This window comes from Pagrus pagrus, assembly GCF_965226575.1.
Source record: "Pagrus pagrus genome assembly, chromosome: 21".
Lineage (NCBI taxonomy): Eukaryota > Metazoa > Chordata > Actinopteri > Spariformes > Sparidae > Pagrus > Pagrus pagrus.
The window spans coordinates 10,970,242-10,996,765 of record NC_140208.1 but is presented as its reverse complement, the minus strand read 5'-3'; the positions used below and the strand labels follow the sequence as shown (position 1 = coordinate 10,996,765).

At 42.7% G+C, this 26,524-nt stretch overlaps 1 protein-coding gene across 1 annotated transcript; it reads right to left on the bottom strand.

Moving 5' to 3' along the window:
* Positions 1-5,941: 5,941 nt before the first annotated feature.
* Positions 5,942-17,129, bottom strand: med1 (mediator complex subunit 1). Its single transcript, XM_084343037.1, has 16 exons — positions 16,915-17,129; positions 15,103-15,209; positions 14,523-14,601; positions 14,138-14,192; positions 13,538-13,670; positions 13,354-13,382; positions 13,142-13,213; positions 12,862-12,936; positions 12,294-12,457; positions 12,044-12,155; positions 11,732-11,856; positions 11,512-11,639; positions 11,102-11,307; positions 10,891-10,982; positions 10,680-10,785; positions 5,942-10,601 (listed from the first exon to the last, which is right to left on the bottom strand). The coding sequence occupies exons 1-16, from the start codon at positions 17,033-17,035 to the stop codon at positions 6,692-6,694; spliced, it is 5,514 nt and encodes a 1,837-aa protein (XP_084199163.1). The 5' UTR covers positions 17,036-17,129; the 3' UTR covers positions 5,942-6,691.
* Between the last annotated feature and the right edge of the window lie 9,395 nt (positions 17,130-26,524).

Below are 26,524 nucleotides of genomic sequence, written 5' to 3'. Positions count from 1 at the left end.
ACAAAGAACCTGACTTGAATAAAGAACTTGACTTGACGAGCAAAACTTGATGATGAATGTGTATAACTGGAAGGTTTGTCTGTATATTGTTAAAGCAGCTTAGAGTTAGTGAGCGTCATGGAACTGTCCATGGTCCTGCAGAGAAGAAACAAACCTTTGCAACGGTTTACATTAACAGTACAATAACAATCGCATCTAATAAGCATGTAATTGTCCGTTCATATCAAATATTTGGGCTACATTTTTTATTTCAAACACCTCTCGTTGTTTTATTTCCTACACTGGGAAACTACACTGAAATGTTGTCACACCACGGCCATGAACTTAGCTGTGCCTTTGCTTCCTTAAGTTTTGCTGATGTTTCACCAGCAGTACAGTTTTACAGCCACTTACTTCAGTTTGCCTCAGCATTACTCCCGTGCCTGGTACAGTTAGGGAAACTTGCCACAGCACAGCAGTTTAAAAAAGATCTGCAAAGCCACAAAGCGTACAAGGTCATGAAGGAAAAATGTGATTTTGCTTCTTGTTTATTTATTTATTTGTTTGTATGTGAAGGGGACACACACCAGTGTGTAGAAAGTGATGGTATAGACCTATTTATAGTTAAGACAGGCCACTTTGCCCCGTTTTGTTTACTGGAAGGGCACCCTACATGTCTCCGAACATGGGACCCCCTCCAAGTCCACCAGTGCACTGCCTTCATGCTGCAAGCTGCTGCCTGACTCCATAGCTGAGGAGTGTCTGTGGCTCTCTTGCTATAATAATATCCTTAGTTTAGGATGAAGCACTCTTGAGCTGAAAATACATCTCCACTCTCTTCTCCACCCTTTGCCATTTTTCCTACTTCCTCTCCCTTTCACCCCCTTCTCTCCCTCCTTTCCCTCCCAAAGCTAACTTTATAGCTGCACACAGCTATAAAGCTTAACTAACTGGCAAACGACCGCCTCCTCCTGCTTGCTTATCGGCGGGATAAGCTGGGAGGTTATTTCCATGCTATACAGCTCATCAACAGCTCATGAACTGCAGCCTTTCCTTATGGGCTGAGGAGGAGACGGCAGTTTATGTGTGCCTCACAGGCCTGAAATGTGAAAAATGTGTACATTGCAGTAACTTGTGGCGAGATTGTAACACAAACTATCTAGTGAAACAGAAGAGCATGGTTGCATCTTGTTATTGCTAGCTTTACCTCTTCAACACATGAAGATGGAAAAAGAGTTTGGACATACAGTAACCTGTGGGGCAAATCTTGAGCTGCCAACGGAGAGAGAGAGGAAGAGTCAGGGATATAGCTGAGATAGCAGAAGATAAAGGAAAAAAGGGGCACGTGAGAGGAGAAATGGGGGACTGGCAGTGGAGTTGAGAATTTATCTCCATAAATGCTGGGATGAGAACTGATATTGGACCCTCGAGTGCAACAAAACGGGACTAAAGAGAATCAGCTGCACATGTAATTTACAACAGAGAGGAGTAATATAGAGGGCGTAACAAGTCTAAAGCTGCATTTCCACAGCAGGAACATTCCCCAGAGAATAGGAACCTTTAGGCAAACACCCCACCGCAGGGACCGGGCTCTACATTTCCAGCTGCATTGTTTCACCACTTAAAAATCCCAGCTCATGGGTAAAACTCATGTAAATAAATTGAAAACTGGATACAGCATTGGAGGTGAAGCCCAGTTCATTGCTGTGAAAGCTGCTCAGTGGCGCAAGAAACTTGGGTAAGACATTATCCGGATCGTCCGCACTGTGGGTCCCATAGAGTGTGCACACACTAGAGACTTCTACCGGTCGAGCTGGTTTACATCCGGCTTGGCCCCCTCATGACTTTTCTAGACTTTCCAAATGCTATCGGACCGAATGGATCACATTCTGGTAGTCAAACAAGTCATTTTGCAGAGTTTGTGATGCTCCAAAGAATTCAGTGGTGGACAAACCGGCTCCACCATCCGCAGTATGGAGGGCTGACACTGCCAAAATCAGAAATAAATAAATAAATGGCTCAATGAATGCATAAATAATCATGCAATTTAATGCACCAAAAATATTTTAATAAATAAATAATGTAACCATTAATAAATACATTTAAAAATCCCTTTTTATTTATTAATTTTTTCATTTATTTATGTGTTTATTTCTGATTTGGGCAGTTTCAGTCCTCCATACCGCAGAGCCACGCTGCTAGCATGGCAAAAAATGCATTAACAGCAAAATAAACGTTGACAGCCCAGAAATTTGGGGTGCAGTGATAACATTTGGAAATGTCAGGACTTTAAAGTGACTGTCCATCAATAACAAGACTTAAAAATAGCAGTATTTATGTGAGGCCGACCAGATCTGAGAGCGCTCAGTAACATCACTGAGACCTGCAGTCAGTCATCCTCAGGCTTGTGTTTGAGAAACGATTAAAGGCTACGCACGGGATGAGAGGATTGGGGTGAAAAAATGAATGATGTGGATATATTCCAAGCAGCAAGATTGAGTGTAAAGCCAGGCAGAAAGTTTGAGTGGCAGGGTTGACAATGGAGAAATTAGCCGAGCTGAAGAAAAGCGTGGATCAGCAGTTTCAAAAAAGGTTGACAGGGAACAGTGTCAAGGAGCTGCAGGAGGGAGAGACGACGAGGGGAGCTTGCAGTCTCAGGCTTCCTTTTCTCTTCCTGGAGGTTGACAAATTGGTTGGAAGCGCCTGACGGAAAAGAGTTCACTGACTGTAATGAAGTGTGTAGTGGTGGTATCTGACTGTGTGCAGCTAAATGGGATCCAGCCCCTCACAACTTTTATTTTCCTACTGTGGCGTGTCCAAATGGTGTATTACCTTAAGAATCAAAACAACGTTTTAACTAAATGAGCTTCCATTTAAACGTACCAAAGTCAAATCATATATATCATCACAGTATACTTGCATTTACAGTGAGAGCACCTCTCTCCGTCTTGCGTACTTTTCTCCACCCCCCAGGCCTTTTCTGCTGACATCAGTCTACTCGTGTGGCTGAATGAAGCTGACAAACTCAAACCTTCATGTGAATAATTGATTCAGTTTGGAATTTAGATCTTAATGCGAGCTGCTGCATCCTACTCATGCACAATCGTAAAAATTGGCTTGTGTCCACTAGCAGGATAAACTGCAGAGGGTGAAGTGAGCCGTATCTATTGGCTTCTCTTACTAACCCCAGTGTTCTGTTTGGGTTCCTCGACACCCGCTCTTTAAGAAACATATACTGTACTTAAAGGGGCACTATGTAGTTCTGGAGAACAAATTCAAACTCAGAATTTTAATATTTACAATATTAATGAGGTAATAATACGTACTCTGAAATATTTATCTATTCCATAACTGAATAAACAAGCGGTTCTCAGAGGAAACTAAGGTCCCCAGAGCACTGTTTGAAGCTGAAAGGTGGTAGGGTCCGCCAAATATGAACAGTAACGGTATGAAATTGTGTCGTCCTTGTCATGAAAACAAAGAGCTTGTGTATTAAGTTTGTTCAGACAGTCAATGAACATCTTCCTCTTCTGATTAAGATTTCTGCCCCAAAACTACACAGTGCACCTTTAAGATTGTTTTATCACTATTATACTGAATCAAAATGACACAATGTGGGGTCGCCAAGCTGTGAGACATGTAATACAGTGAATTTTTATATGCTCTATCTGTCGATTGGTGTTGTTAGGACCTTATACACAGCACTGTCCCTCCCACATCCAAAGTAAGATAACAGTTTTAGACGACTGTGGTCCTAATATGTATAAACGTCTCTCGTCCCTTTTTTTCAGATGAGGTCGAATTGAGGGCACTTTCCTAATTTCCTCTTGGCAGTGTAGTGAACTACAAGGTTTCTGGCAGGGGATCTGTGGTGCTCTATCCACATTTAATTTATTTGCCAATGGATCCCGAGATATGCCTTTTTGGCAACCTGTCAAATTCTATTCTTACCCTAATACACATCACACACTGGACAAGAAACTAACATCTGGCTTTGTCTTCAGTGGGGACGGATACAATCAGCATTCATTCCGGGTCAAACGACTCCGCAGTATTTATTGGCTCCAGATTTTGTCACTTTATCATGTATGCAAGCCCAGTTTGAAGCATCCTGGGAGAGTTATTTCTTCAGTTTTTCTCTACATTTTGTGTTTTGAAAATAAAATAAACAAAAACAAAAAGGAAAAATTTAGTTCAAGCAATTATTAATAATATTTCCCACAATACTAAAAAATAAGGCGGTAGAGTACCTGTCAATGAGTAAAAATCAAGTAAGGTTTTTTTAAAAGCTGACGCAGTTGAGGAGCAGGTTGTGCTGCAGCTCAATAGCAGGAAGACATGTGGTGTATTTTATACAAGGACAGAGATTAAACCACAAAGGCAGTGACGACATTCAAGCAACCCCCTGCACTGATGTTGTGTGGTATTTAGCTGAATATGACACTTTCCAGCATCCATCCTTAGGCCGAGCTGGTATATATACAGCACAAAGGGTTAGATGACCTCCCTCGGGGGCCCTTCAGCTGGGCTCTTTGGGACACTGACAGGAACGAGAAGCCAACCAACTGCTAAGCAGCCACCCTGAGCAAGCTGCTGCCCATTAAAGTGCACACGGTGGATGATGCACTGGTGCCATTTGAGCTGAGTGTCAAGTTTCTTCAAAGCAATGGACTCCATAATAAGAGATTGTTTTAAATATAAAGACACGGCATACATTTGTGTCAGCTAAGCACTTCAGCAGGGGGCTTCTGGGAAAAAGAAAAACAGCCCGGTCAGCAGCACTGGAGAAAAGATCAGCCTTGGAGGCTCCTTTGGTTGCACATGGTGTCACCTGGGACAAAAAGCTTGACAAAGGTTAAAATATTTTTCTGTCTATACAGAAATATATTCTATTGATTTACTACAACGATGTGTTGGCATTTTCTATACATTGAAAAGAAACAGCATTACCTGTCAAGAAAGCAGAAAATATGTACCTGTGCTACATCGATTTGTGCTTCTTCTGCCAGATTGTCCTAATATTTGCTCATTGTCTTGTGAATTAGTGAAAATGATCCTCATAATGCAAGTGCAAAAAATCTCTCTCAGAACCAGTAGACATTTGCAGCCAGTGATTAGGGATCACATATACATGTTTGTGTTTTAAGGGGTCACAAGGTTCAGAAGCGCATTGTGTGTCTTGCTTCTATTCCTTTACAAGGTACATACACAACAATAATTGGTAATGTGACTTTTAAACTCCTTTTTATTAAATGATTCAAAGACTTATTGTTGTGTATGTTCCTTTACAAGGTACATACACAACAACAATAATAATCACAAAAATATAAAAACATAAAAAAGGATTTCATACCAAAGTAAATGCAATTCATCTTATTTTCTCAGGTTGTCAGGTTTGTGTTGAGACCAGACCTCCTTTACAGCTGAGCTACATTTGTAACAGTATCTTCTTTTCTCCTTTTCGTTGATAGGACATACACTCTGACATTCCTGGTGACCATCCTAACTGATTTGTTATGTGCAACTTTGGCTGTTGGCTTTTTCAGTCCCTCTGGTTGCGTCATGAGTTCACAAATCTTCTTCTGTAATATCTGTGAATAAAGCTGTGAAATTTCATTTAACCTCTATGCATTGCCTCTGGGAGTGTGTAACGCATTACACACACACACACACACACACACACACACACACACACACACACACACACGAATGCTCAGCCTGATTCACTGCTGCCATCTAGTGTAGATTTGTTGCTGAGCTATCAACTTAATATGCATACTTGACATCTCTAACCATTCTTTCAGCATTTAGCTAAAGTTAAATGATCATAAATAAGTATTATTTAGAAATTATTACATTTACTTTTAAACAGTGTGGAAAATCGATCTCACTATGAGGGATGCTACTGGTGCTTTTTATCTTGCTTGACAGACACTCAAAAGCAGAAATGTGACAAGTGAAGTTCTCCTAGAAGTGAAATCTTTATTTCAAGCTTCCAAAACCTTTACAGTTAAAAATGTACCAGCATGTCACATCTTCTCATCATCATCATCATTATCATCATCATCATTATCATCACTTGCAGTCTTTTTTTTTTTTACCTACACTAATTTACACATCAACAGTTTAAAATGTATCAAAATCTAAAAATCCCCAGTTGTATCTGGAAAACAAGGCAACTCAACACTGTACCCTTCTTGCTTTACAATACTTTGTTTTTTTTAAAACAGATATCATACTTATTTTGACGACATACAGTATAGTGCCAGTCTTGTCCGTTTTAACAACAATGACATATGAACAGCAGATGTATTAAATTCAAAAAGAAAAATGAAATGACAATAAAGAAAAAAATAATGTCCATTTCTCTGAAAATATACTGTATAACGACATTTCCTTCATGAAGTTTGAGGAAGTCTGTAGTCTGGGGTGGATTTGGATGACAGTGAAGCAACCACTTTCATATAAAACTGGCATCTCCATTTCCAGATGTCATATGCTGATACTTAGACAGTAAAATAAAAATATGACAGCTAAAAATACAGTAAAATACAGCTTTAAGAGCACAAGGTGCGACAACATTCTTGTATCCAGTTCCATTATGTGGCTTGAGTTAAATAAATAGAGGTTTGATTTGTATGTAAAAAGGCATATGTTAAAAATGTATGAGAAAATGAAAATGGAGTAAAATAAAGAGGCTCTCTTATTAAAATCAAAGGTTGCCAGTGAGGGCTGAGTCCATGAGGTCATCATCTTCATTCCTCATATATATTGGACTGGGCCGTTGTTGACGCTCTGAACCCATCATGGACAAAGATGAATCTGAAGCGGAGATGGGTGACCGTGACCAGCTGTCTGCTTTTATTGGATGCGAGGATGGCCCCATAGACATAGATGACTTCTTTTTCTCTTTGTCCCTGTCTCGATCGCGGTCTCTGTCCCTCTCCCGCTCCCTCTCTTTCTGCTTTTTCTTCTCCTTCTTGTGTTTCTTGTGCTTCTCCCCTGAGCTGAGGGGAATGGAGCTCATGTAGTCCTGGGGGGGAAGAGGACGAATGGTCTGGTCGTCATCTGAGCTTGGGCTGTTCTGGTGGGACTTCTCGGCCACTGAGCTGCTGCCTGACTCGCTCTCACTGTCATGGTTGAGTGGGGTGTATCCTGGCGAGCGGCTGTGGCTCGGGGAGGAGCGGTCATGCTTGGGAGTAGAGCCACTGAAGAGGGGGGAAGCTTTGAGGCTAGAAATCTGGGGACGCATAGAGTCACCAGATCCGTCCCCAGCTTTCTGAAGGGTCACTTTGGCCTTGATGCTTGGTGAGCCGCCATCAGGTTTGCTAATGATAATTTTGGCCAGACCGGTCGTACTCACCCCTCCTGTTTTTGGGTCCATCAGCTTTTTATCTCCACTGTTCCCCCCTGAAACAGACACTTTAGCTTTTGCCTCTTTATCCGACTTTTCACGTTTATAATCCCCGCTTTGGGAGGATGAGCCATGCTTGGAAGGACCCATGTTTGAAGATCCACAGCTGGGAACATTTCCAGGACCACCACCACCACCAGGAGCCGATCCTGAACCAGTTCCACCTACTGGAGGCCCGACCTCACATCCATCCTCACCCACTCCTCCTCCACCTACACTCTTAAGTTTGTCTATGACTGCTGTAAGCGAGGGTTTCTTGTTCCGACTGGGCGACTTCCCTTTGGCATTGGGGTTATTTGCATTGTTCTGACCAGCCCCTCCGCCGCCCCCACTTCCTCCCCCTCCACCACTGCCTCCACCTCCGCTTCCTCCTCCTGCTCCTCCTCCTCCTCCACTTCCACCTCCACCACTCCCATACTGAGACTGGGAGCCCCCTGAGAAGTTCATGGAACCAGAGGATGAGGAGGAGCTTGAAGATGAGGAGGAAGATGAGGAACCAGAGGAGGAGCCCCCACCCATAGGCTTCTGGGAGCCCATGCCTCCACCAGAGGAAGACTTTGACCCTCCAGAGCTGCCACCTCCTGAACCCATTGGCGATTTCGCCTTGGATGAAGGAGGGGTTCCTGGAACCTGGGACTGCTGCATTTTCATAGGGGAGGACAATTTGTCACCAGAGCTACTGGAGCGGGAGTGAGAAGGGGAGATATTAGGCTTTATGTTGGGATTCATAAGAGACCCTGAAGGCTTGCCCCCCTGAGTCTTTACTTTACTACTACTTCCTATTCCACTCCCACTACCTCCAGGCCCTGACAGCCCATGTTTGGTGATTGGGGAGGATCCTGGTTTACCAACACCCATTCCTTGGGAGGAACCTTTAGATTGGGATGGCCCACCTCCACCCCCTATTCCTGCACTCCCTGGCTTGGAGCTGTTGCCTTGTGTCGTGGAGCCTTCCTTTGACTTGATCTTCCCAGAGGAAGAGGAGTGGGAATGATGGCTTTTGCTGCTGCTGGTTCCCCCTGCTCCTCCTGTGCTGCTTGTGGCTGAGCTGCTTGAGGTGTAGCCACTATGGGAAGACGTTTTCCCTCCAGTTATTGTTCCTTTTGCGATTTGAATAGTGATTTTGGGAATTGGGGGTGTGGCCCCACCGGGAGGGGTTTGGGAGCGTCCTGAACTACCAGGAGACTTGGAGCCTCCTCCACTTATGCTTCCTCCAGAGCCTGAACCACCACTAGGAGGTGTATACGGTCGTCCCCCTGAGCTGTGAGAGGGGGACTTCCCATCAGGGTCTAGCTTTTTGCGTTTGGGAGGCTTTTCTTTAGACTTTCCCTCACTGGATGGGGTCCTGCTACGTTTGACTTGTTTACCCTCTGTTGAACTGCTCCCCATCCCTGTCCCAGAACTGCTCCCTCCGCTACCCCCATTCTCATCCTTTGGCCGCATAAGTCCCTGTTGCTGTTTAACTTTGGGTTCTGTACTTTTAAAGTCACTGCAGGCTCCTCCGAGCCCCATTATGAGGGGGCTCTGGGACCCTCCGCCATGTGTGTCTCCCAGATCAGGAGCTTGCCCCATAAGTGGTTTACCACCGCCACTGTTGCCTCCAAAAACTATCCCCATATCAAAAGGGTCCTTCAGGGAGGGCTCTGGGGTGCTTTGTCCATGTGGAGTGGGATTCTGAGGTGTTCCAGATGGGGTATTCTGCTGGCTACTTCCCCCAAAACCCTTCACCAGGTCAAGGTCTCCATCAGCACTTGGAGAGCTGTCATCAAAGTAGTTCTGGGAGAAGCCACCGCCTGAGGTCAGAAGGTCAGGGTTGAAGTCAGCAGCATCTGGGAAGAAGTTGGTGGAAGAAGAATCGCTGGTGGGAGTGGCTGCAGTTGCAGCTGCCTCAGCAATCAGGTCAGCAGCATCAGTAAAAGGATTCTCATTGCTGTTGGTATTGAAAATGTCTGCTGAGTCAAACACTGCGCTGCCCTGACCTGAGCTGGAGGAGTCACGGATGGGGGTACCTAGTGGGCCGCCATCATCCCCACCACTGCCCATGGGATGCTGCCCATGGCTGCCTTTGCCTGTCTGCTCGGGCAAATCCGACAAGATTTCTGTGATATCAGGTCCGATACTATCAGAGCTAGAGAGACGGACCATACGAGGTGGTACAGCACCTGGCGGTTGCTGTTGCTGAGACTGGACATGAGACTGTGAATAAGGCATGCTGGGGCCAGAGGGTGGTGTTCCACACTGGCTAGGTGCTGGAGTGATGCTATGAGGTGTGTCTAGGCCATCACCAGTCAGGTTAACATCAAAGATAGAATTTTGAGATGCGTCCACATCCATTGAGAGGAGCTCACGGTGGAAGTCATCCTCATGGGTGACTTGATGGTGCTGGTGGTGCTGCGGCATCGAAGATCCCTGTTGCGATTTCATACCTAAAACTCCACCTCCACCACCTGCCGCAGTACCGGGCAACATGCCACCCTTTTCTGTCCCCCGTGGGCGCTTCTTCTTCCCTTTGGTGTTACCTCCAGGACAGGTTCCACCCATGCCGTCTGTCCGTGGGGAGCCTGATGAAGAATTCTGCCTCGGCTCTAATGGACTAGAACCATACAGTGTGGCAAAATCTTGTGTGGGGTTGTCCTTCAACAAGTTCATCAACATGGGGTGATTCTTGGTGTTGCTGGCAGGGGAGGATGTTGGGGGTGGAGTTTGGTGGGGTGCTGGTGCATTCTGGGAGCTGGGACTTGAACCCACACTTCCAGTTATCTGTAAAAGACTTGTCAGTATGGGATTCTGGGTGACTTTGTTGTAGTCATCTGCGTGGCCTTGACCGGCCTGCTGTTGTTGCTGATGTTGTTGCTGCAGCTGTTGCTGTCCAGCCACCCCTCCTTGAGTTGGACACTCTCCTCCTTGGGATTGCCTATCTGTTCGGGACATCCCAAAGAGAGAAGTAATTGGACCTGCAAAATTAGGTCCCCCAGGCGGTCCTCCTCCAGTAGGTGTGTTGCCCCCTGTGAGCCCAGGCATTCCCATAGGGTTAGTTCCATCGCCCCCTGCCATGCCTGTCATGTAGGAGGGACTACCAGAGGGTGGCAGGTTATTCTTCACCATGATCTCCACTGTCTGTGCGATTAGTGAGAGGGCGGGAGTGTCTGCCTGGATGGTCTCTGCTTTCCTCCGAATGGCCCGCATGGTTACAGGGATGGACATGCATCTATGAGGAGGAGGAAACAATCAGCACAAAAAATATACTGTCCACATTAATGCATTCAAAAGGAATTGGTAATCTTACCTCTGGACCACTTTGGTTATGAATTCATCAGTGCAGATCAGAGCATCTGACAGTCCTTTATATAGCTTGCAGGATACTTGTCTGGAGTCAATCACTTCCATGACAACTACAGGAAGGAAATCAGATAGGACAGAGGACTCAGATAAGCAAAAGACTGAAGTAATATCAAGACATGCTAGATTACTGAGATTTTGTAAAAGCGAGCACTCACCACAGACTAATGACTCATTGACTGGATGCTGGAAAGAGACACTGAAACTCGAGTCAGTAAGAGGACATACTTCAAACTGCAGCAGGCCTGCACTGTCTGAGGGTACAAGAGCAAAGATGGCAAACTTGTCAAATGTAATTTAATACAACAGACACAAAAAAAGAGTGCATATTGTTGATTGACCAAATAAAGCGAGTCAGATGCCAGTTACTTGCCTTCTTTGATAGAGATTCGTCTCACACAGCTCCCAATCAAGTTGTTATAGGCTGCCTGGTGCCGGATGATATCCAACAAGAGTGGCACTTGTGCTGGGTGGCGGAAGGGGATCTTTGAAACCAGTGCTCCTTGAAGAGAATGACCATCTTGCACTGGGGCATCACCATTCAGGAAGTAACAGTGTGCCTGATCTGGCAATACCTGTGAAAGTATAAAGGCATTGGTTTTCTTTTACAAACAGTCATTTGTGTGGCAAAACAATCAATAGGTTTTGTGGATCTTCTTTTTTTACTTAGTCAATGATTTCCCCTTTCCAGACCATTAATGCAGCTGTCTTTCATTAACATCAAAGCACAATCTGAAGTCATTGATGAATTTGCTGAGAGACAAGAAATTACTGCTCACAGAATAAAAGTGCATGTTGTGTGAGGGTGGCGGCGTGGAGGTGCCCTCCTCCAGGACCTGGAGCTGGCTCTGGACAATTAACTGGTAGAGAGGTGAGAGGCTGGGCGAGCTCTCAAACACCGGGATCGCTGTGAAAAAATGGAGAGAGGTTGAAGCCCAGATTATCAAACAAACGAGCACGATCTTTTCAGTACATATTTAAGACTTGAAATGTTCTCACAAGTAGCATTGCCCAGCCTCTGAATGAAGGACAGTGAGAAAGGCATGGGGCGGTTCATCTTGAGGAAAAAACAAGCTGGCAGGTCCACACAGTTGGAGTTGGTAACAGTGGAAAAGGAAGGCGTCCTGAAATAGACCAAAAATAAATTAATCAGCCATCTCTCTCCTTTCTCTGCAGTGGAACACTAAAATAAACCACAGATGATTGCCTAATTATGCCAAAAAGTACTTAAGTCTTTTTTTTGCATGCTGATATATTTTACTGTGCTTTTTTGTGTCAAGTTCCCTGATAAAGGGAGGCACACTTTCTTACCCCTTGTTGTCCACTGGGTGGGATCCAGTGATCAGTGGAGCGATTGGGAGCTTGTAGACGGCGGAGGTTCCCTCAATTGTCACAGAAACACTGACACCCAGAGAACGTGGAACTGTAAAGATTATCCAAGTGTCCACACAAGGAGAAGAGTGACAGAGGTCACACAAGGTTAGTCACAGTCCTTCAGCATATCATATGGTTAGTGGCTAATGTACATTTGTGAATTCAGCCACTTCCTTTGTCCACTTACCACTGTTGTCTGTTAAGTTGAGCTGTGAGCCAGTTCCCTCCTCAAATATGTCATAAGGAGACACGTAACACTGAAGAGTAACAAGATGGCCACCACTCCTGGCTGTCAGCAAGCCCACACTGCCATGAAGAATAGTCTCCACTGTATTAGCATTGGTTGCTAACCTAGAAAACACACACATCAATTAATAATCATTGCATTACGGATACAGATACTTTTGGGTTTTACTCCCAAATATTAATTCATCCAACAAGTTAAAAAAATATATTTTACCAGGTACAATGATTCATTACATAGGTGACTGAATGAAACTGACTGATCACAATGTAGCTTAAATAATAAAATGTTAAACCAGCTTCTGTTACATCTTTTTCATACAGCTGGTTAAACTACTAACCAGGAGATGAGAGGCCTCTGTCACTAGCTCTACACTAATGGAATCATGAGATCATTATTTCTAAAATCCACTCTACTGTTAGCTTCATTAGCCCATAGCATAATATCACAACCCTAGTAGATACTACTAAGTATAATCTACAAAGTAAAAACAGAGATTACGTCAATTTACCTAAACATGTGCATCATCTTGGTGAGATCAAGCTCCAAAGACTGTAGGGCAATATACATCTTGGTTTTCAGCTTACTGGAACACATGAAGAAAGATAAGACAATAAGACAACAATAACAATCATAGGGTCATGTGGCATTTGTGTCTTCACTGCCTTTGCCCATTTGAAGCAGTCAACTATACTTACACAAACTTTGAATGAAAACTAAATTTTGTTTTTTATTATAACAACTATTTAATTGAGGGAAATTATTGTTTTGTCATTCACAGATCAACTTACTTGTCCCCAGGGAGCTTGTACAGTTCTACCAGTCCTTTCAGATGTTTGGAAAACTCTTCAAAGTTCTTCTCGCTGATGTGAAGTAGGAGGAGACATGATTTAGTCCACTTTCAGACACCTGCATTATTCAACTAAACACACAAAAGACCCCTACACCATATAGGTTGTTATTATATGAGAGTCTAGAGTGAAGTGTGTGTTTTTCTTCTCACCTTAGATGCTGAATCAGCTCAGGACAACTCTGTGACGAACAAATAAAGAAAAGATAAATTAAAAAAACACTTCTGAGGAAGCTTTTACCTATGAATGGAATTAATAACAGATAGTAAGGGTAGTAAGCCATTTGAAGAGAACCATTTTAATTAAGGAGCCATATGGAAGTGACAGTAAACTCACCGTGGGATTTTCTCCCTGATGAGCCACCTTGACGTCCACTAGCTGGCCGTTGGTGTCCAGCTGCACCTCCACATAAAACATGTCTGATGTGATGTAACACTCTGTGCCTGATGGGCTGAGGTGAGAGCCCAGCCTGTTCAAAACATGGTAAAAAAAAAGAGGGAAAAAAAGAACACAACAAAGATGAATTTGAAAATGTTTACCAACAGAAATCAATTTATATTGTTATTTGGTTCATTTTACCAGCTATTTAAATTAGCTTTGACTGTACATTTTGAAAATAATTTATTTCTTCTTGCTAATCTTGATGCCAGAAAGCAACAGACACATAAGTATAATACTGTAATACAAGTATATTCCTAACCTTGAAAACCTGTTATAATTCAGAAATTTTCCAACCTTTCAAGACTTTGTACGGACCCTGGTGTGTGTCTTTCTCTGCTTTCTAGATGAATTATAATAAATAATCCTAAAATCATCAACCTTTTCATCCTCCATCAGCCTCTATTTCCTTATCTTGGATTAACTTTGGAACCAATCATAGTTTGGCGAGACCAGGTGAGAGGCTGAGACAACATTATCAAAAGAGGAGGAACTCACATGTTTTGCCGAGCGATGGATTCTAGACGATCCGTCATGGAGGGCAAAGATGAGACTGAAAAAGAAGGCAGAGGAGAACAGGAAATTTTTAATAAAAAAATGTCATATAAGAAGACTATGCTATAAAATTGTTGCCCAATTTTCTTTAATATCTAAGTCAACTGATGATTGGTTGTAAGACAATTACTTTATATAATTAGTATCCCCTATAGCAGACTTGTCAGTACCACTGGCACTTATTATCATAATTGTCTTGAATGTTCAGCAGTTAATTTCAGTGTAATTACAGTTGAGTTTCGCCTGTCTTGCAATGGAAAGTAACACATTCTGATGGAAAATGCTCTGCTCTCCCTTGTGTTTCTGTCCTTTGATTTGACAGTCTCACCTTTCAGCGCTCTCTGTAGGGTCTCCAAGCAGGTGAGCAGGAGCTGGTGACCCGCCGCATTCATCACACCGCGTTTCTCCTGGGACACAGTGTGAAGATCAACAGAGAAATTAGATAATAGCTGGAAGAAGATAAAAGTGCCTTATCAACAAGATCTGGTGTTACGGTTTGCTTTTCATTGGCTTAATCAGCACGATGGGTAAGACATTTAAATGTCACTACTATAGTTTCACCGGCACAGCAGGTAAGTTCTCCAAGTAAAAACTTGTTAGTGCAATTTAGTGATTAATTGCCTTAAATGTGTAAAGAATAGGTTGGTAGGGAGACTCTCCTGTGGGTTCTTGAGCTAATGCAAACCTACTTATTTCCTTTAACAGCTTGTTCTTGCAAGCTATGTGTTTTATCTTGCCCTGCTTGCTGTCTGTTAAATTTTGCCTCATCAGTTCAGGTCTGACCACAGCATCTGTTACAGACCTTCAGGCAATCTACAATAGAGAAACCTGTGACAGGTTTTAAGAGGTGCTTCTTTTTATAATTCAAACAGATGGTTTTCTCTCAGAAAAGGATGACTCTTCCTCACCATGGCCTGACGCACAACCTTGCAGGTCTCCTGCCATGGCCGTGAAGCATTGTGTTTGGCGTGGAGCCTCTCCAGCAGGGCCGCCATTCGATTCTGCTTCTCTGCCTCTGAAAAAAGATGGAAACAACGAAAACACAAGTTATACACACTTAATGTACTAACTCTGATTTCCCTGCCAGTCCTTCTTAGAGCAACAATATGTAACTTTCTGAAGAAAGATGTGTGATTGTTGAGTCTCGTCCCCAGTTGTCAAAAGACACAAGTCCCCAACCAAAAGATGAGACTTAACAATCGACTATCTTTCTCCATAAACTTACACATTGTTGCTTTGAATATGGGGGATGATCTGTGTGCAGGGCTAAATGCAGATTCCAGTGCTTTGCCTTTTAAAACATATAAAACAAAATGCAACAACCTGAACACCCTGTCTTGAAAACGATTAATGATTGCTTTTGCGATTACAGGTTTACAATATCTTTACGACATCTCTTTAGATGATCTAATTACGCCATACCAACACAACTGTAACTGAGTGACCATTCATCATCCACAGGAGCTATTCTGACAAATATTGAGTGAATATAAACAACTGTAAAACAAATAACCAACAATCTTACGACATGGGTTCGTAATGTATGTATATTCTATATGAAGAAATTTCTTGTCTTTGTTGATGCATTCAGCTGTAGACAAAATACACTCAGTTACCAGTTTACATAAAACAATCAATAAATGATCATACAAGTATCTAAAAAAAAAATCACTCTAAAACTAGTTTCTACAAAAACTGAACATTATATCCTTCATGACAGCAGTATTTATGCAAGATTGTCTTAGACTGCATTAGTTTTAGCTAGGTGTAAGCTATAAACTGACAACTTAATGACATAGTTAATAAGATCATGTTTTGTTCACGATAATAGAATTTGGTCAAATTTACAGCTCAGTTAATCAGATAAAACTGAGAGCAAGGATCTTTGTCATATAAAGTAAGTCTAAACTACACATTTTTCCTAAGTGATGTATATTTAGGGTCGACATGATAAACAATATATCGTGACAATTTACTCCACATTTGTACTGAGTGAAATGTACCAAATCAAATGCACCAGGTCGGCACAGATAGCCCAGTTCACATTAATATCTTACTAGCATCCCTGTATACTGAAACTTATTAGGGACATAAATGAGATTTGCCATGATTGCAAAAAAGAAAAACAAGTAACACGACTTCCCGAAAAACTGGCAGATCAGCACCACATACAACACCACACTGAGTCAAAAATACAGGAGATGTCAACAAAACGGAGGCTAATGTATTGTTATCATAATCTGTCATCGTGAGCCAACACAGTGCTACAACTTCTTAGTTTACTCCGGGCATCTGAGCCGACAACGACTTTTTTTTGTTCAACACTGCTGTCACAATAGCAGAACGTTTATAAGGTGCCAGTAAATTACTTTTAAGAAACCTCTGAATGGTCAAGAACAAAGTTGATGTTAGCGAATTGCTCACGTTAACTATTAGCCAGGAGCTAGCTGCTACTTTCCCAAACACAACACCCAGCCCGGTGCCAACAACTCGTGTTTCACGAGTGTGTGTAATATAATTTTAACCAAACACGTCTACGTATAAACACCTCACATATCATTTATATACTTAAGAATAAATATTTTACGCTAACGTACATAACGCTAGTTAGTTGGCTCAGTTAGCTGTTAGCCGCCGTTAGCCTCAGTCGTGAACCAGATCATTTTAACAACAAAAAATCAGTACGCTAAACAAAATTAAAGCTCGGGTCATGCTATTACCTGTTGCCTCTTCGGGTTTAAGCCGATCTCCATGAGTCTGATTCCCTGCTTGTTGAACCGAGAGAGACAGCTCTCTCGCAGGGCTACCGCTCTGCATAGCAACACCAGGCCCCGCCGCCATTGTCCCCCGGTGGTTGCCGTTTCAGTTTCCCCGCTTCGGTTTCCGTGCTTCGCCATCCGGGCTTCCGTACTGTACCACACCCGTAACCAAGGTGAGTGAGACACGCTTTTCTCGTTCATCATTTGTTTCCACTTCACGCTTTAGTTGAGCTCAGCTGCAGCTAACTTCATCTTTAGCTCCACAGGAATATTTTTGTGGAGTTATTCAGCTGTGCAGCTATTTTAGTCGGACGCTAATGACGTTTTCATTAAAAAAAAAACTGGATTAAAAATGTTTTTGATTTGTTAGCATGTTTATTTCTGATTATTTTGCTAGCATCATTTAAGGAGAAGCATGCCCTGTGCCTTCATTTCATCTAATGTGAAACTCAAATCCCTTGCCTTGACAGCTTCAAATAAAAGACAATGTCTGATGAAGACTCCAGATGGCGTCCGATCGCCGTAAGTAAATGATTCATGATTTGCCAAGAGAAACTAATAGCCAAAATCCAAATGAAGATTGAAATATTCATGTTAATCGACTTCAGAGACAGAATAATGCGGCTTTAACATGGTGATTCCTTTTCCTGCAATTTGTAGGCCTACCTTTTTTTTTAGGCTACTCTCATTTATAAAGCAGTCGCATGAAGCAATAGATAATTAAGCAGTAGATAAAGACATTTTTAAACAGCAAATGCAGCCATGCGCTGCGCAGGCAACCGCACACACGCATGCACACACACCTGAGCCTATTGTACAGCTGAGCCTGTGGCAATGAGTGCTCTCTGGGGAGGATTTTCCCACCAACCATTGTGACCTGCCTAAGAGAGGGAGCAGGAGTGTGTGCATGAATACATGTGCATTTGTGCATATGCAAAGATATATTTGTGAACATGAAAAACACACACACACACATACACACACGCGCACACACACACACACACACACAGGAGATAGCTATAGACAGCAGTGGGGATGGAGAGGGAGCAGATTGGCATCGTCTGAGACAGTAGACAGACCCACAGATAGACATGAGAAAAGAGGGGAGGTGCCGCTATGTAATTGATGTGCCCACCAGGAGCTTTAGCTGGCTGCCTGGCATGGAAGAGGAGGTGGGCACCGCTGCCAAGACAGCAGTAGGAGAAAGGAAAGGGAGGCACGGGCCTTGGGGAGCACAGTAGCGGGCTGAAACCATGCCCATCAATCAGAGGCTAGTTCACCTTGCCATGCCAAGCGGGACCCCCCTCTGTGCCGAGGGAAGGGGTGGCACAGGGAGCGAGGCTGGCACGGCTGCTAAACCTTCCCTAATCCTCCTGGTGGGTGTATCAGTGCCACGTCCGAATGGCAGCAGAGTGGACGGAGCCAGACATGAGGGAAAGAAAAGAAAGTTCAGCCCCTATTCTGAAAGAGGTGTCACTGCATGTTGTTAACATCCTGATGTATAAATGTTAACATCAGTTCAAGTAATGACTAAAAAATTCAACAACTTCTCATGAAAAAGGTGGGTTAGAGGTTATCACATTGACTAGAAAGGCTATCTTGCCCGCTCTTTTGACGTTCCTAGCGCTCTCTTGTCTGTGGCTTTGGAAATTTTTCAACAAAATTAGACCGATATGTCTATTAAATGTTGTGCCATATATGCTGTATGAATTCTGTGAACCTCATCTTATGTAAAGAAGAAGTGGATGGCTAACACCAAAACATACCGAGCTCAGTTCGCAAAAAAACAAACTGTGAATTCATATTTTTAATTATTAGTACAGAAGCCCTAAGAGTCAAGATTCAATTCAAGATACTTTATTGTCATTGTACTTCTGTGTAAAACAAAATGATTTTACGGGAAAACAGAGGAAATAACATTATTTTCTTTGCTTCAGTTTTCCCGTAATAACAAGTTAAACTGTATGTAATCCTCGAGATCAAGAGATATTTATGTCATTGTCGCGGAATAAACAAATGTTGTTTCCCACAAAAAACAAGCTAATTTTCTCAGAAGATGTTCAGAGAAAACAATCATATTTTATGTCGTTATCACGAAATAACAAATGTCGTTTTCTTGAGATAATGTGATAAATGAATATGTTTAACTTATGATCTCGAGATATGCAACATAGCAGTTAAGGTCTGTATATTAGGGCTGGGCGATGTAGCCTTAAAATGATATCTTGTTAGAGATATACATTACAAATCTTGACATTTTAACATGTCAAAAACACTTTATAAATGCTGGGACATGGGATGGGATGATTATTGATGCTCTCACAAAATATCAACACGATGGGATTTCTGATCAATAATCATCAGTAATGTGTATATAATGATTAAGTGGGTGAAGACGAGTACTAGAACAAGTAGAATAGTCTGGTAAGTTCAGAAAATGACATCACTTTACTGTGATGCTGCCTTTAACACCGGGAAGAGACAACACTTATGCCATATAACAATATAATGATATCCAAAATCTAAGACGATAAGTAGTCTTATATCACAATAAGGATATATTGTGAATATATTGCCCAGCCCTAATATAAAAAAGAAAAGATTAGCACATACGCACACCGACATTTAAACACTATGTGGACGATAGTGTTGATAATGTATACGCATCTCCATACTGGGCACAGATACATACATACTCAAGTTAACGTCAAACTGATTGTTCTCTTTATATTGTCAGAATCTTGTGTTGTTGGAGGCGATGCCTGTGTAACGTCTCTACAAACACACGTACTACATTTCCTCTGCATGTTTCCAGTTTTAACACAGGGGATGGAGACGTGTGAACAGCTTGGCAACCTTATTGAGAGCTTTGAAGTTGACTACCCTCCTTTTTCACCGTCTCTCTAGGTGAACTCACATTTTACCTGCTGTGAATAAAGATAGCCTATTTGATGCATACATGCCTGCGTGGCTACCAGACAAATCAACCAACACAATGCAAATAACAAATTTGCTATATGGTTCTTCGTTGCGGTTTCATTAAGCCGAGCCTTGTACGAACGTGCCAAACAAAAGGAATAGCACGAGCCGTTTGCTTTGCACCTATCATACAAGTTTGAGATCAGTGAGCCCGGAGGCTGGAAACGGTCCAGAAAACAGTGAAGCATTATCAGGACACAGTTTCTGCTTCTTTGGCACCGAGTGCCTTGAAGTGCAAGGGCAGCTGGGAAGACTAGCTGGGAGGGTGGTAGAGGGAGGGGAGAGCGGGAGACAGAGGGAGAGGGAGAGAGAAAGGAGGGGTCGGCCCTATAGGACCATTTGTGATGAGGCTCATTTGCACAACGGCACTTAATTGGCTACAACAATTAATTAATGTGTTGGAAAGTTGGCACAAAAAGTTCATTTAAGAGGGTTTTAATAAGCAATTAGGGAGAAGTAACCAGTGAGGTAGAAGAAGGCACGAAAAAAGATGCTGAAAACTCTGAAAGTATAAACTCCAGCTAGGACTCTTTGGGAATAATGTGCCATATCTGGAAACCAGGATGTGGTTTGCTATTATGGGTAGTTACCGCGCATCCCATTGTGAGCGCTGATGACATTAAGATACATTATTTTTACCCCATACTTTTCCAAACCCAACTGTTCATGGCACCCACTTTCCAAAAACAGCGTTGTCTCCTCTCCCCTTCATTCTCCCTCCCACTGTCTGCCTCCCTCTCTCCTTCTCACTCTGTGTATGAAATATCGCATGACTAATGAGTGGAGCAGGTTGAAATCCTGGGGAAGATGTCCTTGGAAGACGAATGCATTTTCAGCAGAATAATTAACTTAATTAACAAATTCACATGCATATTCATCAGCCTATTAATGTCTCCTCTGCGCGGCTTGATGAGCAGTGGGGTAATAACCATCTCATTTGCATAGCCTGTTCACACGACTCCCCGTTTAAAGACAAAATAAGGGAAAGGAAGAGCACAGGAGAGAAATTGGAAAAAGGAGACAACAAATAGAAAACAAGGGAGAGGCGCAGCGGGGTGACATGCCGAGGTGAGGAAGTGACGTGGGCTGGTTGGAAATAGGCTAACAGTTTATCTGACGGATGGGTGACACGAGGAGGGACGGCGAACATGAGCCCCAACAGATTGACTCCATCTCTCTCCTTTCTCCTTCTCATCCCTCCAGTCAACCTTGCAAACCGTCTTCCCCCCTCCTGCTGTTCCATCATCACCATTTTCTTGCGTCCATGCCATCCCTAAAAGCAGAAATTAGTGCATTTTCTTTTGGCTCTTTAATGACCATTTTAGAGTTATTTCCAAGTAATACCACCCCTCAGATGTTTATCTTGCTAAATTGTTCCTATACCATTCACATGATCATATCAGCGTGCCCTCTCTTTCAGTCTGTCTCTTTCTCCCCTTCCTACACTCTCTCAGGGGGAATCTTCTTGGCATTGCTCCACTCCTTTCTTCTCCACTGCCAGGCTGCTGCTGCTGCCGTCTCTACTCTGTTACCACTGTCTGCACACAACCTGGTGCTCCTAGCAACGCCACCTCTCTCACATACACTCCACATGGCGGTCCGAATGCCACGCGCATCTGCGTGTCTGCGTGTGCGCCCGCTAAGCACACACACCTCATGTTTACTGTGGGTTTATTGCCACTCTTATATTTGTGTCGCCTCGAACATAAATCCTGGGTCCACAGCGTATAAGCTGAATGTTTATTCAGCCAACTTTGAAAGAAAACAAAAGAAAAATGTCAGAATCAACAAACCTGCATGCTGCCGATGCGCCGGTCTGTTCCAGTTTGGAAGAGTTGAGTCTCAGTACAATACTTTTGTTTCATGCGTGTGTCAGCCAGAACATTATTTTCTAGGTTAAGAGAGACAGTTATAATACGCTTTATTCCTTTTATTACTGCGAAATCACACAAGTTTTACCTCTTTCATCGCAAAATCCATTTCACTGTTCAGAATATTGCTTTATGAATTGAACAGGTGCATTTTCTACAATTCCTTTATGTTGTAGCTCTTAAAATGGGATTTATTCGATGTAGTTTTCCTGTTTTTTAATTTTGCCGTCACTCAACGAGATGTTACTTTGTGTATTTGCGTCATGCGTCATTGCGGATGTGTCAGACACAGTGAGTCCTTTAGTTCTATACTTCATGCACCCAAAAATCTGGCAAGTACGACAAATCATTGGTCGCAATGGTGCAGAATCGGCAGATTATTCACATTAAAAAATGTACAAAAAATATTGTTATTGAAAGTTCTTGTTGCATGCACTGTAATTTAAAGGGGCACTATGTAGTTTTGGATATGAAATTCAAACTCAGAATTTTTATATTTACAATATTAATGAGGTTATAATACACATATTTATATAAATTAAATAGCTGAATAAACAAGCTGTTCTCAGAGGAAAATAAGGTCTCCAGAACACTGTTTGAAGCTAGAAAGGTGGCAGGGTCCACCACATATAAACAAAGTAAAACAGTATGAAATTGTGTTGTCCTTTAAGGTCAGTTCGTTTATTCGGTCATGAACACGAAGAGATTTTGTTCATTTAGTTTAGGCATAAGAAAGTCAGTTGATGAAGACCTTTCTCTTCTGGCTACATAGTGCTTCTTTAAATGAAGAAAAACATTTTTCTAATTCGCTCATTTAATTTAAAACGTGTTATTGTGCACCAGTACAACCAGTGTTAAAAAGGTAGTCATGAGCCCCGTATTTTTCACCAGGGCGATGTGTGACGTCATGCCATCTCCCCTCTATTTCTTTGCAAAGTGTTCACATCCCTCCTTACTATCAAGCACCAGAGACAGACATTCATGTACGTTGCCACAAAGAACTGACAGCCTGCAGGTTTTTTATTTCCAAACCAGTCTAAAACGGCTCATTTCACATATTAACACATTGGAGAAATGAATCTGTGATGTCTGATGTAGTACCAGAAACATACAGCGCAACACAACATATTCCACAAACGAGCCCTGCTGCAGACTTGGACATGATGAGCTGTTTCTCTGGCAAATTAGTGAGCTTCCAGTTTTTTCTTGTCGGCCAAGTCATGATCCGATCCTTAGCATTCATTTGAGGATGCAAAAATGTGCGGGAACATTAATTTAGAAAGTGGTCTGTCGTATTAAGCGATCGCCCTGATGGACTACAGATTCCCTCGTCCGTCCAAACAGAGTGAGACCTCCCTGTCCGTGACGGAGCAGTACCGTGTTGTGCTGGGTGAAGGGTAGAACTGTCCCTTTAACTCATTTTGCTCTATTTATAAGTAACTTAACACTAACCAGCGTGTTTCCATCCCTAAATTTGCTTGACACAGTAGAGTCTTGAGTGGTCATTTCCTCTCTGAGTGTGTGTGCTGCATGGAATTTCTTGCATTTACACTAAACAATGTTCTTCGGTTCGAGTGGCGAGAAACAAAGGTTTAACACTTCTTTGGATTTTGCCTTACCAAGCTGACACTTCACATTTGCTGTTGGAGCTGGTATAGCTGTGGGTGGGTCAAGGTGGTACAGGAAGTACTGTACTTGCACCAGAGTTTACTCACTGTGGTGTGAAGTACTGCATGTTGTTCAATGGTCTTTTTCACAAGAATTTGAGACTTTTAAGGTCCTGAATGGGTTTGTTTATAAAGTATTTTCTGTGTGCCCACCCACACTATGATTTCTGTCTGGCTGTAACTGATTGGTGCAAGACACTTTCAGAGGTCAGTAGCTAATCGTTTGACACTGATAACCAGATGATGACCGTGAATTTCTTGCCAAAGTTAAAAATTCTACTCACACACTTAAAAACACAAACTATCCTCCCTACATGAGATGGTTAATGCCTCATTCAGACCACACTACATTTTTGTCTTTTAGGCGATTAAAGTAAGCCTTGCTCTGACTTGGCAGAGACACATGACAGACTACATGTTAGTCACCATCTTTCACAACATGAATGACGTGTTGGGAAGGAGTTGCTATAGGGACCGACTTCTATCTGAAGCGGTGTGTTTGATGCCGGCTGTCTTGAATTTGGAAAAGCCTAAAAAATAAAAAAGTAAAAACGACAGTGAGGTTTTTCTCACAGCACCAACAACGTATGTCCTCTTTGCTTCATCATGTTCATGGTTAAGCGCAGAAGAGCGTTCTCGGCGCCGATTGTTCAACGTAGAGTTTGTCCAAGTCCTTTTAGGCAAGTTTTGCCACTCTGCAGCCATCTTGGCAACGTGTCTGGGCAGTTATTTCAGGCCCCTATCTCAATGAAAGGGGAGAGAGCCAGAACTTCACTTTCAAGACCCAAAAACTACATATATAGAATCACTGGTCAAATCAATTATAAACAGCTTAAAAAGTTTTGTGACTTTGCCCCAAAATATGGTTTAAAAGGCCTTTTTCCCCAAAGGTGATACTTCTTCTGTGCATGCGGACAGTTTCATGACACCAACTGTTTGAATCACCTCAGCTTTCATGGTAATCCTTTACCATGTTCCGTCACGTCACCTACTTAACTTAAGTTATCTACATACATTTCTTAACGTCACGCAACTTCAAAACAAATGACACTGTGACACACAGGACTCAAACCCTGCTCTCCTGGGGTACAGTCTTATGTATGGCCTGTCCAACCAACCATCTGCTGCACGACTGCAATAGAGGGGCCATTCAAGACGTGGTGCTCGAAGGGTAACTACGCAATAAGATGAAAGCGTAGGGCCACTGACCAGGCTGTTGTGTTCGACGCATTGGGGCAGCTGAGGCTGTTCTGGTTACCTTTTTCTAATGAATAACAGATATAGCAACTTCTGGTCTGTCCTGCCACTCTCGGTTTAATCCCTGCCCAATCCGAGAACAGAAGAAGATAATAATAGTTGGTTGAATAGATACAGATAAAGATAATTGTGTACTCGTCTATCCCTAAAAACGATACTTTTTAGTGCCCAATGGTTGTTTTCATTCCTGATATTTTACATCCCTCGGGTCGGGCTATTATCAGGTTGATATTGTGTTGTCTGAACCTGATATAAGATGTTGATGTCATGTTGTTATCTGTCATGCTGCCAACGCTCTGCTATTGCTTTGACACTTTTTGTTATCAAGACTAAAATATGTCGGGATAACTGCCTTAAGGAAATATTACCCTTTATTTTGTGTATGTTTCCCCCATAATTTCCTTCACCATGACAACACATTCTTCTCTGATGCATAAGGCCATCTGTGTTCAGTTTTGACTTCGGTCCAGGTTACGTCATCAGACGATTTGTCTTCTCTGTGCTCGCAGAATACTGGACTCGTGTAAGATCGTTTAGATTTCTGCAAAGTTCTTGTTTTGTCGTGTGTCCCTGACACTTCTTAGGTCGGGTTGGACTCGGGCCGACGCAGGCTGCCGTGTAGCCGTCGTGAGGGGAAGAGCTAGGGAAAGGCGATTGAGATACAGAGCATTAGCCGGTGTCAGGAGGAAATTAAAGGCCAGATCGCTTTCTTAATCAGAGCACAAGCACTGCGTTAAGAAGGAATTAGGTCGACAGCTGCTGTGTCGCTGCTTACCTTGCTCTCGCTCTCTCCCGTCCTCATATACACACATGTTCCTCACACACTCTCACAGTCACTCTCCTTTTTGTTTCACTCCACCACCGTTCACTTTTGTCTTATGTTGCACTGTCTTTGCGCTCACCTGTCTTTAAGTTAGTTAGTTGTCACTTTTTACTTCCTCCTCGGCTGTCTTCCCGCGTTCAATCTTTTCGTGAGCGCTGGGCTTTGGCCACTTGTCAACACCTGCAAGTAAAACCTACCCAGAAAAACTGAATGTTCTACAAGACGTGTGTAGACAAAAATACGAGTCTGAGGAGGAGAGAAGAGAGGAGAAGTGATGCATGATGGATAGAGATGGTTTTTGGTCCGGTTCCAGGAGGCTCAGTAGTGCCCCCCTGGCTGATGGATGAGCTGTCACTGTTGAGCTCTTCCACGTACACCTGAGATGAATGGACAAACAGCAGTGGCCCTTTCGCTGTCTATCTATCTTCCTCTGTTTAGATACATTCTGCTGTCCACACTGCTCACCCACCCACACACACACAAGGGGCTCATCAGATATGAGTTTTTGAAGACTAATGCCGTTATTTTTAGACTGAAGCTGCGAGTAGCCAATATTTTGTGCCATTAACTGCATTTTTTAATTTCACCATTTAATGCCACAACACGGCAAGGATTGAGTGTTTCCCCAAGATTTCTATTTTTGGTTGAACTATTTAAAAAATCATTATTTACACCATGGAAAAGATGTCGGTTGGCAGAGGGATAACCAACTTCTCATTCGATAAGAAGAGTAAAAAACACATAAGGACTTCAAACGTGGAATTGATTTGAACAAATTGTAATGAAGACAGAGGAACCTGTAGGTTAATTGCACTGACTGGTACATCTGATAAAAGGCCAATATCAGCTCAGTGCCAAATCAGTGTGTCAGTCTAAATTTTACACCCAAACACTGATATTTGAATGTCTCACAAGCAGTCCATATTTCCAGCTCTTTTCAAACCACAAACAGGGAAGATTGGTCACAAAGGTCA

What these genes read in the sequence shown, in the direction of transcription:
- med1 (XM_084343037.1), bottom strand. Translation starts at nt 17,035, where the DNA reads ATGGCGGCGGGGCCTGGTGTTGCTATGCAGAGCGGTAGCCCTGCGAGA. An exon ending in CCTACAGAGAGCGCTGAAAG is followed by an intron (nt 14,193 to 14,522) that starts GTGAGACTGTCA and finishes CTTCTTTTTCAG; the next exon opens with TCTCATCTTTGCCCTCCATG. An exon ending in TACAAGCTCCCTGGGGACAA is followed by an intron (nt 12,937 to 13,141) that starts GTAAGTTGATCT and finishes CATGTGTTCCAG; the next exon opens with TAAGCTGAAAACCAAGATGT.